The 16,191-nt window shown below is 41.8% G+C and overlaps 2 protein-coding genes across 3 annotated transcripts in view; one reads left to right on the top strand and one right to left on the bottom strand.

Moving 5' to 3' along the window:
• The window catches only part of LOC126747375 (protein cab-1), a 28,960-nt gene that overhangs the window by 3,853 nt on the left and 8,916 nt on the right, over positions 1-16,191 (top strand). Inside the window, exons 2-8 of one of the 2 annotated variants that reach the window (XM_050455953.1) lie at positions 114-339; positions 2,729-2,924; positions 2,979-3,113; positions 3,167-3,500; positions 3,558-3,681; positions 3,734-3,871; positions 8,846-9,195. In XM_050455953.1, coding sequence (XP_050311910.1) covers positions 114-339; positions 2,729-2,924; positions 2,979-3,113; positions 3,167-3,500; positions 3,558-3,681; positions 3,734-3,871; positions 8,846-8,900 — 1,208 coding nt within the window. In that variant the 3' untranslated portion in view covers positions 8,901-9,195. Of the gene's footprint in view, positions 1-113; positions 340-2,728; positions 2,925-2,978; positions 3,114-3,166; positions 3,501-3,557; positions 3,682-3,733; positions 3,872-8,845; positions 9,196-16,191 lie in introns of those variants that run through there. The other variant, XM_050455952.1, reaches the window with a different exon arrangement.
• Positions 5,713-9,634, bottom strand: LOC126747376 (probable galactose-1-phosphate uridylyltransferase). The gene is made up of 3 exons (XM_050455954.1): positions 9,475-9,634; positions 6,494-6,833; positions 5,713-6,435 (listed from the first exon to the last, which is right to left on the bottom strand). The coding sequence occupies exons 1-3, from the start codon at positions 9,494-9,496 to the stop codon at positions 5,754-5,756; spliced, it is 1,044 nt and encodes a 347-aa protein (XP_050311911.1). The 5' UTR covers positions 9,497-9,634; the 3' UTR covers positions 5,713-5,753.

The raw sequence follows: 16,191 nt of genomic DNA, 5'->3' as shown, positions 1-16,191 counted from the left end.
AACCTTCAACCTCCGGATATGCGCATATAGAAACTGTCAACGATTTCCGTTGCTCAATTAAATAGATACTAGGGTTGCAACCCTCCACTAGTAAAAAATTCCCTAAATTCCAGACTTAAAATATCTGGAGCACCTTAACGACTTGGACGTGAGGAACGTGGAACCTGAACTGGACGACATCCACCAGCAGTGGCCGTTCGTGAGCATAGCGAGGCCCGTTGAGGAGGATGAGCAGGAGCGAGAGGAGGAGGAGGAACAGGAGGGAGTGGGACAGAAGTACATCGACCCGGAGAGTCTTTTACAGGCCGCCGTGCTGACCAGACTTGAGCTCGGAAACAAGTGAGTAAGGTTTCAATTTAAATTTCACGAGTGCGCACCCTACTGCGCAAGTTTAACGGTTGTTTTTCAGTGTTTAGAACATTAAAACTGTCTAATAGAGTCTCTCAATTAGAGTATACAGTGACAATTCAAAAATCCTGTATATGGAACATTAGAATTTTTTTCCAAAGTTGTAGTGTGTGAATAGAGAGTCTACAGATCGAGATCGAACGTACCTTATATTTCTTGGCTTAAGCTTTTGAATGTAAAGTCTACCTCTGCCAGGACCTTTATCCTTAGTTTGGAGAGTAAATTAGAGATTATTCCAAGCACTACGGCCCTTCAGACACTGCCGAAAAGTCACTAGAGCACCTGAAATGGTCTTAAGAGTAAAAAACAGCGATTATTCGAGGTGCTACAGCTCTCAACCCCTGGGGGAGTCTGGTAGAATCCTTCTTCACAATGTGGAGATTAAATTAGAGATATTTTCAGGTACTAGTAGTTATTTTCGAATAAAAAAAAATAAAATGGCGACTATGTGCATCCTAACTTTAATGGAATTTTAATTCGACGTGTGCGCAACAAGATACGCGCAGGATTGTGTTCAGGGACAGTTGTGTTGCAGGTCATATATTTTGTGCCACTAGAGGGTGCCTCTAGTAAATCGATTGTTCTGGAACGAGTTGTAAAGTGAAAACAGTCTTTTTTCGACGTGGGCGTAATGAAACTTTCCTCTCGATTGAAGTTTATTTGTTCTAACTCGGAAAATGTATTAAAAAGTTAAGGAAAATGCAGCGGAGTTCGAGCTAATCCAATTACTGTTTTCCAAGTTCCTTTTTAAGGGTCTCCTTAGTAGGAAAACAATGTTCTTTAATGCCCCCTTTGCGGAGGTCGCAATTCGAAGAAACAACTGCAAAACCTCCAGCATTTGCATAAATCGTCGCCCACGCGCGCCCTTCACGTCCTTTACTAAACTTTAACGTGACTAGAAGCAATTTAAAGAGTAAATCGAGCGGAAAAATCCACTTATTACCGAATTAATTGGGGCGGGAACCTTGAAGGACAAAAAACAGTTCACAGGTATTAGTAAGAAATCTAGTAAGTATGCGCACAGTGAGAGTCGTGCACGTTCAATTTAAACTTACCGCCATTTATATCGAAGAATCTAGGTGATGCTCACAGGAAGTTGCGCGGTTCAGCACAGAGCAGGAAACACACTGAAATCAAGTGACACTAGAAATAGGGCAGACAGAATTACAAACGTCAAGCTCACTGACAACTGACAGAAGGTTATCAAGAAGGAAGTGTTTAATCAGGACGGGAAACACAAACAAACATCATACTTACTGACAAATGACAGCTGCTAATTGAATGATAGCAAGTGACAATAGACAATTGAGATATGACAATATCTGTTTGACTGTCGTAACTTAGGAAGACAGAACAGCAAACGTTAAACATATTCATAACAGACAGAAGGATGTCGACAAAGAAGTGTATATTTAGGACAGGAAATAAATATAGAAAAGTCATACTTACTGACAAATGACAGCAGTCACAGCAGGAAACTGAATCAAGTGACACTACACAATTGACGAATGTTAATCTCCGTTTTATTTAAGGGATCAATACGTGGGTCCACAAACACAAACGTCAAGCTTATTGACAACTAATGGACGAATGTCAAGAAGGAACTGTAAATACACAAACAAATGTCATACTTACTAACAAATGACAGCTATCACAGCAGGAAACTGAATGAAATAAAATGACACTAAACAACCGACATACGACAATCTCTGTTTGACATTTAAGAGATCAATATGTCGGTCGTAACTTAGGCAGATAGAACCACTAACATTAAACTTACCGACGGAGGGAGGAACAAGGTAGTATTTAATCAGGACAGAAAACACACAAACAAATGTCTTTCGTACCGACCAATGACAGCTCTCAGAGCAGAAAATTGAATGAAATCAAGTGACAATTGACATATGTCAATATTTATTTGAAATTTAGGCATCGTAGTTAGAACCACTAACGTCAACCTCACTGGTCGATCGATGTCAACGAAAAAAACAGAAACAAACGTCACCCTTACTGACAAATGACAGCTGTTAAGGCGATGTCATGCATACATGACATGACATTTATGAGAGTAACTCATGCGCAGAACCAACTAATAAGGGTTATTTTGACTAACAGATCGATCTTAACAGGAAGAATTATAGTCAGGGGTGGCGAAATGTTTATTTGGTTCAAACCCGAAGCATAAAACTGCATAGTTGCCGCTTTAAATTTTAAAATTACTGGCCTAATATTGTACTAAAAAATCTAGAAGGCACGTCTAATGCGCGCGCCTTATTTAATTTGAAGTTTACCGCCATTTAACAGGCAAATCTTTTGCCAGACACTCGCAGAACTTCCGGGAGATGGTGTTCGACCGTATGGACGAGGGTTTAAGGCAGATGAAGGACAACTCGGAGCGTGGGGACCACCTGAGCCAGTACAGACGCTACAAACCGTTCGAGCAGGACAATCTCGAGGAGGCCAGGATGTACCCGGACAAAAACGAGGAAGAACCGAGGTTCAGCAACGACGATACGGTTAGTAATCATATTAGAGACAAGTGCTTAATAAATCCCGGTATGTGTTTTAAGGCCTACTTGAACACGGATCCGTATTTCGTCGACGAGGAAGCGGAGGAGGAGGAGGAGGAGGAGCGACACCGTCTGCCCTTTCCTCGGCCGTTTTTTCCTCGGATAGCCCCCGTGGAGACACCCACTTTTGGAGACGTAAGTAACTTTCCCCTTCCCATGCTCCATTGACTTAATGAATAATATCTTAGACCTTCCTGGGAACTTTGGAGGAAGAGGAGCAGCAGCCGGATGAGCCAGAAACCTCTCAGAAAGAAGTCGTAGTAGAAAGTCACAAGCCGAAGTTTCATCAGCTGCTGTTCCCCCGGATCGCCCCCGTGGACATTCACGAGAATTACAAGATAGACGACATCGGAGGGTTCGGTGGTAAGCATGAGGCGCACGACCGTGATGAGTACAAGTTCAAGGAGGGCGAGGAGTTCCCGGAAATCGTGAAGTTCGATGAAGTTCCCGTAGTCCAGGACCTGAGCGAGTTTGGGGTGAAACCGGACGACCCCAGGTTTTACCGGGATGCCGATAAAACTGGTACGTACCCTCCTTAAGCTCCCTGTAACTCCCTTAATGAAACTGAAACGGTTTTAGAAGAGAAAACTTCCACTGCAAAGATTGAGGACCCGGTGCACCCGTATATCCTGAACAGCGCCTACATATCCAAAGCAAAAGCCAGCAAAGACTTCCAGAAGGAGAGCCCCACTGACCAAATGGAGTAAGAAATGCCCTCTATTAAGAAATAAGTTTACTAATTAAGATTCTTGCAGCAACCGGGAGGTGCAAGTAGTACCAGTCAAGCCCGACCAAGAGGAAGACAGCGCTGGGGTCTACATTATCGCTATCGTCGCTGGAATTAGCGCTGCCGCCACTGTGGGGCTGATGGCCGTCGGGATCGGATGGTACAAGTAAGTTAACCCCATTTGCATCATAAGAAAATTCAAATTAAGGGAAAATTAGTGGTGACTTGCGCAAAAACAGACCGGAAACACACTGACTGACAAATGACAAGGCGATGTGGTGACTACTCAGAAAGGCTGGTGGAACGGATGTCAGTCACACTTAGTGACAACTGACAGCTGGCAAAGGTATAGTATGTAGATCAAACGTCAAAACTGGCAACTGACAAGTGATATTAGCAAAAAGTGGTGCAGAAAAGGATTTTAACTTGTTTAGCGGGTGATATACAATGATCGCTAGCTATCAGTTCAGTCAAAGTTGTCATTAGCTGGTAATAGGACGTAAAGGAACTGTGTAGTTCCACAGATAACCAACGTCAACCTGACAACTGACAAAGGACGCAACAAAACTACGTACAGGAGAGTAACAGTCAACAGATTGATCGTCAGTTTGACAACTGATAATAAGATATAAAGAAACTTGAGTGAAACCGTGACATAGAGTTGTGAACAAGCAGATAACTCCAATAAAACGCAGAGACAGATAATAAACGTCAAACTTACCAATTCACGACAATTCATAGATTTTATAGAGATGACAATCAATAAATATATATTCAGGTCTAGAAGAAACACTAATAACACCATTATACATAGATTGCAACTTGCACATACACACGGTAAACATCACGTTTACTGACAAATGACAGGACGAATTCGTAAAAAAATTCAGGAGGGGGGTGGAACTGTCATACATAATGACAACTGACAGCTGCTAAAGGAGTGAAACTCTATCATGTAAATCTTAAGTTGTTTAGAAAACAAACGTCAAAACTGACAGATAATGTTAACAAAAACCACGTACACGAGAAGATTTTAATTTGTATGGCTAGTAACACATTAATCGCTAGGTATAAGGTGACAGTCAAATTGACAACTGACAGCTGGTTATGTAACGTAAAGAAACTGTGTAGATGCACAGACGACAAACGTCAAGCCTGACAACTGACAGATGACGTTAGCAAAAATCACGTACAAAAGTAGTAAGAAGACTTTAATTCGTATAGCGAGTAACACATTGATCACTACCTGTCAGTTGTCAGTCAAACTTTGACAGCTGGTAATAAGGCGTAAAGAAACTTAAGTGACAGCATGACATAGAGTTTTGCAGCAAGTAAGGAACTCCATTAAAATGCAGAGACAGATAACAAACGTCAAACTTACTGACAATTCACAAATGTTATAGAAATTTATATTTAGGACTAGAAACAAAAATAGTGAAAGTATAGCATGTATATATTAAGTTGTGCAGACAACAAGCAGTCAAAACTGACAGTTGACAAAATCCACGTACAGGAGAAGATTTTAATTTGTATGGTGAATATTACATTGATCACTACTTGACAGTTATTAGTTAAAATTAGTGACAACTGACAACTAGTAATGAAACGTAAAGAAACCGTGTAGTTGCACAGATAACAAACGTCAAAACTGACATCTGATAGAGGAACGTCAATAAGAACGTGTTGACTCAAGGCAGACTGGAATAACGTCATACTTACTGACAATTGACAGCTGGTGCAACAAACATCACGTTTACTGACAACTGACGACAATTAGAGGGATGCACATCATAAATATCTACAAGTAACACCTCGCTTACATTCCCTAATCCATGATTTTATTTGCAAGATCTTCAGAAAATGACATATGTCAAACTTCAAATTTACTGACTGTCATCTGTCAATTGCTCAAGTTGATGTTTGGGGATCAACACTTGCGCATACACAAATCACAACTGACAGGTCGACGACACAGTGTGACGTAATTCGCAGAGTTTAAGAGACAACTCCCATCTATTAGTGATATATTAAACTAAAAACGACACATTTTACGAAAATCTCTGATTGCATTGCTCCCTTAACATCTCTGCGGCCTTCTCGGGTGTCAAGTCCCTCTGGGCCTGTGCTAACAGCTCGTAACCGACCATAAACTTCCTCACCGTGGCTGACCTGAGCAGCGGAGGCAAGTAGATCCCGTGGAATGTCCAATGGGGCATGTCCTCCTCCAATTTGGGCCCAGTGGGGGCCCCATGCCACCCCATCGAGTACGGGAAGTTGCACTTGAACAAATTGTCGTATTTGGCAACGATTATCTGCAAGATCCTCGCCAAACTCTCCCGCTGGGGGGCGCTGGTGTCCGTGAACCGTTGTAAGGGTTTTTTGGGCAGTACCATGGTTTCGAAGGGCCACACGGCCCAGTAAGGGACGAGGATGACCCAGTCCTCGTTCTCCGTTACGATCCGTTCGTTTTTCGCTAGTTCTTTATGCACGTAGTCCTGCAGTAAGGGTCTGCCGTGCTTCTCAAAGTAGCGCAGCAAGTTCTCGTCTTTGATCTTAGCCTCGTTCGGCAGGAAACTGGAGGCCCAGACCTGGCAGTGGGGGTGGGGGTTGGAGCAGCCCATCAGCTGACCGCGGTTCTCAAACAGTTGCACCCATAAGTACTTCTTTCCTAGTTCAGCGGTTTGTTTCACCCACTCGTTGATGATATCCACCACCTCTTTGGTGCTCAGGCTGAAAACAACAGAGGATAATTACCCCTGTTTCACCCTCCCAGGAGATGATACCCTACCTTGTGAGGTACACATCCGAATAGGGGTGGTAACACATCACCCGACAAGTCCCTCTAGCGCTCCTGGTCTGAAACAAGGGATCGTCACTCACTTCCGGTTCCGGTCCTTCCTCCAGTAGAGCAGGGAAGTCGTTGGTGAACACGTAAGTGGACTCGTAGTGAGGAGTGACGATTCCGCTTGCCCGCTCCACCCCAGGGCATAAGGGGTTCCTGGGGTCGAAGCGTGGGGTCTTCTCCACCTGTGGGGTCTCCGTTTGGCCACTCCAGGGACGTAGGGCTCGGTGGGGCGACACTAGGATCCATTCGTCCCTTAAGGGGTTGTAACGTAAGTGTTGGTGCTCTGAAATTGTGATTCTGATGATGATATACGAGGGAATTTGTGGATCCAACCTTTTACTATTATTCTCTCAACAGCTGTGGCAAGGAAGATTTGCTATTTGACCGTTAGGATCTCTTAGGATACCTCTAACTTCTTGTAAAAGCAATATGGCCGCCGTGACGTCATCAGAATAATTTGCTGGCGACAGCTTCTTTTAACTTAGTTTAAATAAACGTCAAGAAATCTTGGCCTACTGGGATTATAAAACATCAATGACATTGAATACTGACAGCAAACATGCACATCTGTTTTGTGCACGTCAATAACGTCACAAACGTCAAAATATCGTGGCCTACTCGAATTAGAAAATAAGGAAGGTGTCGACCTCTGATGGGAAGAATCTCAAGCTAATTGGTAACTGTCATTAATATCCATTGACATATCGATAAAAAATCAATTTTTTCGGAAATTTGACGCAATTATTAACCGTCACGTGACTTGAATAACATGTCACAGCTGCCACTTGTAGCAAAAACAAAATGGTCGTCGTGACGTCATTACTACCAGCCGAACCTGCACCATTAAAATAAAACTCACAAACGTCAAAATATTGTGACATACTAAGATTGTGAATCATCAATGACAGTGAGTATTGGCAGCAAACATGTTTTCTGCACTTCAAGTACGTCACAAACGTCAAAATTTAGCAGCCTACTTGGATTGGAAAATAAGGAATGTCGACCTCGATTACAAAAGTCTTAAGCTTATTGTCAACTGTCATTAACTTCAATTGACAGCAATTATTGACGTATCGATAGAAAATTCATTTTTTTTACCATTTGACGAAATTCTGGTTTACCAAACTGTCACGTGACTCGGATAACATAATCAATAAGCCGCAGGACAAATGACGTAATAGGACCTATCTGTCGTTGCGTCTAGAACCAAAATGGTCGCCGTGACGTCGTCGCCCTAATTTTCATTCCACTTTCACAAGAAATCTCGACCTACTGTCGTTGCCATAATGTCACACATGTCAAACAAACCCAGCCTACTAGTGTTGAAAATCAAGATAGATTATAATAACCTCTCACAATGTTATTCATCAAAATAACCTCGGTATTTGATTGCTAAGGTCATAAATGACGCTGAGACTATGTCCCTATAAGCCTTGGTCACCAAACAGTCATGTGACTCGGATTGTTTATTAACGCCAGGCATAATGACGTCATGAGACACAGCTGTCAGTAGTAGTAAAAACAAAATGGCCTCCGTGATGTCACCGCTTTAATTTGAGTCCACTTTTACCAGAAATCTGAGCCTATTGTCATTGTTATGTCACAAATGTCAAACAATTTCAGCCTATTCCTATTGGAAATGAAGAGAGACTCTGGTGACCCCTGATCGTTCGACTTTCTTGAGCACTGTCACCTGTTTACTTATCAAAATAGCTTCAGTGAGTTTGACCTCTAGGGACACAAATAGCGCTGAGAGTCTTTTTCTAAATCCCTTTTATCGCCCTTTTTCACCAAATAGTCCCGTTACTCGGATTGTCTATTAACGATTGGCGTAATTACGTTACATGAGACAGCTGTCAATTGTACCAAAAACAAAATGGCCGCCGTGATGTCATTATTCATGTACAAACCTTCACCATTTAGTGTATATTTTGTATGTGGTCACAAATAACAGCGAATATGAAATATACGTCAACTGTGATTGCAAATTAAGAAAGACTTAATCAGACAGACTTGAGCTTAGTGCTGACGATAATTGTCAAGTGCCTTTGAACGTCAGGAGTAATGACGTCACAAGAGCCATCGGTCATTGCATATGTAAATAAAATGGCCGCCGTGACATCATTAGTCTTGACTGTACCTTCACCATTTTGTGTGTATTTTGTAGGCATGTTCGCAGGCGCAGTTGCCGGTTTCCTACAGCGGGAGCGAGACGCGCAACGCGGCGACTGTGCGCATGCCTGTTTTAACTTGTTGATGCATCCATCGATGACCTTCTTCATTGTTTTGTTTCAGATGGGCGAACAGGACGCCGCAACTGCAGAGGCTCGATGGATGCATCAGCGATTAAAACCGAGAAAACTGATTAAATTAATTAATTAAAAAAAAAAATTAAATATATTTTTATTGGCGTCATATCAAGGTCTTTTTCCATGCCGTGGGAGGATGCGAGATGTAAATACTAGTTAGTTCAAAATATATAAGCAATTCGAAAGTCTATTTATTATTATACACTATTTATGGACATTGTTGTATTTATTGTATGTACTTATGTATCTCAAACATATCTCTGGACTCTGATTATATATAATTATATTCGATGTTGCATGACCCGACTTATTGACAATAAAATGTTTCAAGTATGATTTTTGCGATGTTTCCCTCGGAAAAAAGCGGGCCGCCACTGTCTCCGGACACTCAAACTTAATCGCAACACGTCATTATCAGTCAATTACTTAAGTACGTTTACCCCAGTGATAAATAAGAGTAAACGCTAAGTTCTTTAAAGTTTTGCCGCCTTGCACATGCGCAAAAACAGTTAGAAAATCAGTAACATAAAGCCCGATTGGCTCACTTGATCAATGGGTCAGTTGAATGCCACAGCCGTTCAGAGATGGCGCCTCGATGTAAACCCAGTCACTTACCGTTAGGATTGAATTTCGCCATTTTAACCGAACAACACGCGAGTCACTGACACCGTCACACTCAGCAGTTGGCGATTAAATGTGATTTAATGTGTTGCTTTGTTAATGAACGTACAAACACTCGAAAATCTCAAATTGTTTACGCGTTAATCGAGTGGTTCAGTTAGCAGTGGCGCGCAACGATATATTAATCCCACGAGAGAGATCTAATCTTTAAAAACACAGTTTGACAAGTGAATCATGTCAAATTTTCACACATGTGTGGCTTCCGGCTATGCCAGCTTTAGTTCCTTCGCCATTTTGTTTTTTATTACTCATCAAACGGTTCCAATGTTGAGTGAGTGGAAGGGGAAGCAGCTACATAAGCATATGCTGAAATAACTTCTTATTTATCTGAAAGAATCAAAATGGGAGTTGCGTATTAGATCGCCATCTTGCTGGAACTTATTTTTATTGAGAATGTTCGGAAACTACCCACCCTTTGGTTACTTAGAGGCGGATCCCAGTCTGGCAAGAGAGTCCGCTTCCTCATTACCTGCATGGCCAGGTATCCAGACGAGCTGGACCCTGCATCCAACCTGTACCAGTTTTTTCAGGACTTTTATGCACTCTAGTACAAGCTTGGAGCTTACCTTTGCGGCCGTGATAGCCTTAATGGCAGCTCTGCTGTCCGAGCATATTGATACGACTGTATTGCGGTGTCCGCAGCTTATGATTTTCTGTCCGCATTTTAATACAGCGAATACTTCGGCCTGGCAGACAGTGGCGTGCTCCCCCAGCGAGTATGCCCTACTGGTATGTGGGATCCCACCAATAAGCCCTGATCCAGCTCTGTTATTCATTCTGGAGCCATCTGTGTACCAGATGGTCCCCCTATTTAGCAATGCAGGTCTGTTGGAATGCTGCCACTCCTCTTTACCTGCAATGTGCGTCACGAATCCCTCGCAGTCCACAGTCACTGGAGCCATGCAGTCACTGCCCATCAGAAGGAGAGGACATCGCCAGCACGTAGTTGGCCGAGGACGTATAGCCTGTACACAGTCCTCATTGCCTCGAATTGCACAACGAAGTCCAGATGCGGAAGGCTCAGCAGAGTCTCAAGCGCTCTAGTTGGCATGGAACCCGTTAGGCTGAGACATGCAAGACGGACTCTGGACTCTGTCCAGTTGAGCACGAATTTTCGCTTTCTCCGTACATGTATCGTTTTGGCCGATCCCTCATCCACCCCCACCACCAGCCTGAGGTTCTTAGCTTCTTCCTTGCGCTCCCACACTCTCCACTGGGAGGCCAGGATTTTGAAGCTCCAGAAGCCTCAGGGTGTCCTTGTCAGACTTATGTCTAATACCCGGGATCCTTAAGATGGCCCGGCGTAAGCGAAGCGTGGAGGGATCCACTGTTGTCTGCGTGACCCCCTCCCAAGGGGAAAGACTTGGGAGTGCCCGACGGAGCCACTCCAGACTTTCCTAGTTCGCGGCCGTTAACAGAATGTGGTTCCTGATCAGCCGCGGTGGATGTAATTGCAGTGACTGTGCCTCACTGCCGGACGAAGTCCGCAGTATGACCTCAGTCACCGAGTCCACGAATTGTAGCAGCTGTTCGCCAGCTGCAGCTTGGCGCTGCCGACCGATCGCGCATATAGCTGACTTGAGGCCGGGACTCAGCGGTCCGCGATCTCTTAGCCCCGCCAGCGCGCTCGGTAGGCGTAGACCCGGGTGTCCTGAGCCTTTTGGTGCCTGGTCCCTCCTTAGTGGAAGCCGAGCCCAGGGAGCCCTTGGCCTCTTCTGCAGCCCTAGCCTTCCTTCTCCTTCTTTTCTCAGAACCGCAGAGGTTCTTTCTTTTCAGCTGTACCCTGTTGAGAGCTCCAGCTAGATCGTCAATGTTGACGTCGGGGATTACCGAGTTCCCTGCTGAGACAGAGCCCTCGGGGGTGGGAGAATGTGTGGGCCCATCAGAGGAAGGGCCCGCAACAGGAGCTGGAGAAAAGGTGGGCTCTGATGTATCAGATGTATCAGATCGCCATAGTGGAGGGGGAACGAAGGGGAGAAAGAGTTTCTTTGGTTTTTTGATGGTCCCACGAGTATAACGGAATAGCGGTCCACCCAGGCAGAGCCGTTTACCTGGGCAAGGCTGGATACTCTGGAAGGTCGCCCGGTATTCCAGAGGGAACGTCTGCGACCGTGTTTTGCCCCACGGCCATTCATCCCTCGGCACGTTGCCTACACACCTTGGATTGGGCTAAAGAAGAGAAGAAGACACGCAGGAAAAGACGAACACAAAGAAAGAAGAACAGCAGGCCGAGGGCGGCAGATAGTAAGCAGAGGCACACCCAAGAATAGCGGAAGAAAGGTGTGACTCTAGTCCAACAATCCCAAGTGTTATTGCCGGGGAGTTTATCGACGTCCAGGCTAGATCTACAGAATTTAGTTTCAACAGGGTTACCGCGTAAAGGATGCAGGCTAGGCCTGCACACTCCCAATTATTGAGGGGAGTATCCTGTAGTCTTGGTAGTTTGATGACTATGGAGGTGCTAGCCAAGAAGAAAAACAAAAAGGTCTCCGTGCAGGTCCAACAAACTACCCAATTTAAATAAAATAAAATTTAATATAAAATATTAAATTTCCAAAAGGTTGACAAAGCTGCTGCGTATTAGCCGAAAATTTAACCGAACCATCAGATTTTTCCCAAGACTTTGTTTGCCGCTTTATATTAGGAAGATGCATAAGCTGATATTAACGAAACTTATATCAAATGGTTCCCCAGTAATCCTGATTTATTCATAAATTAATAAACTTCCAAAAGGTTGGCATAGCTGCTGCGTATTAGTCGGAAACTTAAGTGGACCATCAGATTTTTCCCAAGACTTTGTTTGCCGCTTTATATTAAGAAGACGGATAAGCCAATATTAACGAAACTTGGGTCAAATGGTTCCCCAGATATCCCGATTTATTCATAAATTAATAAACTTCCTAAAGCTTGACATAGCAGCCGCGTATTAATCGAAAACTTAAGTGGACCATCAGATTTTTCCCAAGGTTTTGTTTGCCGCTTTATATTAGGAAGACGCATAAGCCGATATTAACGAAACTGATGTCAAATGATTCCCCAGTTATTCCGATTAATTTATAAATTAATAAACTTTCAAAAGGTTTGCATACCTGCTGCGTATTAGTCGAAAACCTAAGCGGACCATCAGATTTTTCTCAAGACTTTGTTTGCCGCTTTATATTAGAAAGACGCATAAGTCGATATTAACAAAACTTGGGTCAAATGATTCCCCAGTTATCCCAATTTATTCATAAATTAATAAACTTCCAAAAGGTTGACATAGCTACTGCGTATTAGTCGAAAACTTAACCGGACCATCAGATTTTTCCCAAGACTTTGTTTGCCGCCTTATATTAGGAAGACGCATAAGCCGATATTAACGAAACTTATGTCCAATGATTCCCCAGTTATTCTGATTGGTTCATAAAATATTAAATTTTCAAAAGGTTGGTATAGCTGCTGCGTATTAGTCGAAAGCTTAACCGGACCATCAGATTTTTCCCAAGACTTTGTTTGCCGCTTTATATTAGGAAGACGCATAAGCCGATATTAATGAAACTTATGTCAAATGGTGCCCCAGTAATCCTGATTTATTTATAAAATAATAAACTTCCAAAAGGTTGACATAGCTGCTGCGTATTAATCGAAAACTTAAGCGGACCATCAAATTTTTCCCAAGGTTTTATTTGCCGCTATATATTAGGAAGATGCATAAGTCGATATTAACGAAACTTATGTCAAATGATGCCCCAGTAATCCTGATTCATTAATAAAGAATTAAACTTCCAAAAGGTTGACATAGCTGCTGCGTATTAGTCGAAAACTTAAGTGGACCATCAAATTTTTCCCAAGACTTTGTTTGCCGCCTTATATTAGGAAGACGCATAAGCCGATATTAGCTCAACTTAAGTCAAATGGTTCCCCAGTTATCCCAATTTATTTATAAATTAATAAACTTCCAAAAGGTTGACATAGCTGCTGCGTATTAGTCGAAAACTTAACCAGACCATCAGATTTTTCCCAAGACTTTGTTTGCCGCTTTATATTATGAAGACACATAAGCCGATATTAATGAGACTTATGTCAAATGGTGCCCCAGTAATCCTGATTTATTCATAAAATAATAAACTTCCAAAAGGTTGACAAAGCTGCTGTGTATTAGTCGAAAACTTAAGTGGACCATCATATTTTTCCCAAGACTTTGTTTGCCGCTTTATATTAAGAAGACGCATAAGCCGATATTAACGAAACTTATGTCAAATGGTGCCCCAGTAATCCTGATTTATTTATAAAATATTAAACTTTCAAAAGATTAACAAAGCTGCTGCGTATTAGTCGAAAACTTAACGGAACCATCAGATTTTTCCCAAGACTTTGTTGGCCGCTTCATATTAGGAAGACGCATAGGCCGATATTAACGAAACTTAAGTCAAATGGTTCCCCAGTTATCCCAATTTATTCATAAATTAATAAACTTCCTAAAGGTTGACATAGCTGCTGCGTATTAATCGAAAACTTAAGTGGACCATCAGATTTTTCCCAAGACTTTGTTTGCCGCTTCATATTAGGAAGACGCATTAGCCGATATTAAGGAAACTTAGGTCAAATAATTCCCCAGTTATCCCAATTTATTCATGAATTAATAAACTTCCAAAAGGTTGACATAGCTGCTGCGTATTAGTCGAAAACTTAACCGGACCATCAGATTTTTCTTAAGACTTTGTTTGCCGCTTTATATTAGGAAGACGCATAAGCCGATATTAACGAAACTTATGTCAAATGGTTCCCCAGTAATCCTGATTTATTCATAAAATAATAAACTTCCAAAAGGTTGACATAGCTGCTGCGTATTAGTCAAAAACTTAACCGGACGATCAGATTTTCACCAAGACTTCGTTTGCCGCTTTATATTAGGAAGACGCATAAGCCGATATTAACGAAACTTAGGTCAAATGATTCCTCAGTTATCCTGATTGATTCATAAAATAATAAACTTTCAAAAGGTTTACATAGCTGCTGCGTATTAGTCGAAAACTTAACCGGACCATCAGATTTTCACCAAGATTTTGTTTGCCGCTTTATATTAGGAAGACGCATAAGCCGATATTAAGGAAACTTAGATCAAATGGTTGTTCAATTATCCCGATTTATTCATAAAATAATAAACTTCCTAAAGCTTGACATAGCAGCCGCGTATTAATCGAAAACTTAAGTGGACCATCAGATTTTTCCCAAGGTTTTATTTGCCGCTATATATTAGGAAGATGCATAAGTCGATATTAACGAAACTTATGTCAAATGATGCCCCAGTAATCCTGATTCATTAATAAAGAATTAAACTTCCAAAAGGTTTACATAGCTGCTGCGTATTAGTCGAAAACTTAACCAGACCATCAGATTTTCACCAAGACTTCGTTTGCCGCTTTATATTAGGAAGACGCATAAGCCGATATTAACGAAACTTATGTCAAATGGTTCCCCATATATCCTAATTAATTCATAAAATATTAAACTTCCAAAAGGTTGACATAGCTGCTGCGTATTAGTCGAAAACTTAAGTGGACCATCAGATGTTTCCCATGACTTTGTTTGCCGCTTTGTATTAGGAAGACGCATAAGCCGATATTAACAAAACTTATGACCAATGATGCCACAGTAATCCTGATTTATTAATAAAGAATTAAACTTTCAAAAGGTTTACATAGCTACTGCGTATTAGTCGAAAACTTAAGTAGACCATCAGATTTTTCCCAAGATTTTGTTTGCCGCTTTATATTAGGAAAACGCATAAGCCGATATTAACAAAACTTATGACCAATGATGCCACAGTAATCCTGATTTATTAATAAAGAATTAAACTTTCAAAAGGTTTACATAGCTACTGCGTATTAGTCGAAAACTTAAGTAGACCATCAGATTTTTCCCAAGATTTTGTTTGCCGCTTTATATTAGGAAGACGCATAAGCCGATATTAACGAAACTTATGTCAAATGGTTCCCCATTTATCCTAATTAATTCATAAAATATTAAACTTCCAAAAGGTTGACATAGCTGCTGCGTATTAGTCGAAAACATAACCAGACCATCAGATTTTTCACAAGGCTTTGTTTGCCGCTTTATATTAGGAAAACGCATAAGCCGATATTAACAAAACTTATGACCAATGATGCCACAGTAATCCTGATTCATTAATAAAGAATTAAACTTCCAAAAGGTTTACATAGCTACTGCGTATTAGTCGAAAACTTAAGTAGACCATCAAATTTTTCCCAAGACTTTGTTTGCCGCTTTATATTAGGAAGACGCATAAGCCGATATTAACGAAACTTGGGTCAAATGGTTCCCCAGTTATCCCGACTTATTCATAAATTAATAAACTTCCAAAAGGTTGGCATAGCTGCTGCGTATTAGTCGAAAACTTAACCGGACCATCAGATTTTTCCCAAGACTTTGTTTGCCGCCTTATATTAGGAAGACGCATAAGCCGATATTAACGAAACTTATGTCAAATGGTTCCCCATTTATCCTAATTAATTCATAAAATATTAAACTTCCAAAAGGTTGACATAGCTGCTGCGTATTAGTCGAAAACTTAAGTGGACCATCAGATGTTTCCCATGACTTTGTTTGCCGCTTTATATTAGGAAGACGCATAAGCGGATATTAACGAAA

This window comes from Anthonomus grandis, chromosome 19, assembly GCF_022605725.1.
Source record: "Anthonomus grandis grandis chromosome 19, icAntGran1.3, whole genome shotgun sequence".
Classification (NCBI taxonomy): Eukaryota; Metazoa; Arthropoda; class Insecta; order Coleoptera; family Curculionidae; genus Anthonomus; species Anthonomus grandis.
This window is presented reverse-complemented; position numbering and strand designations above follow the sequence as displayed.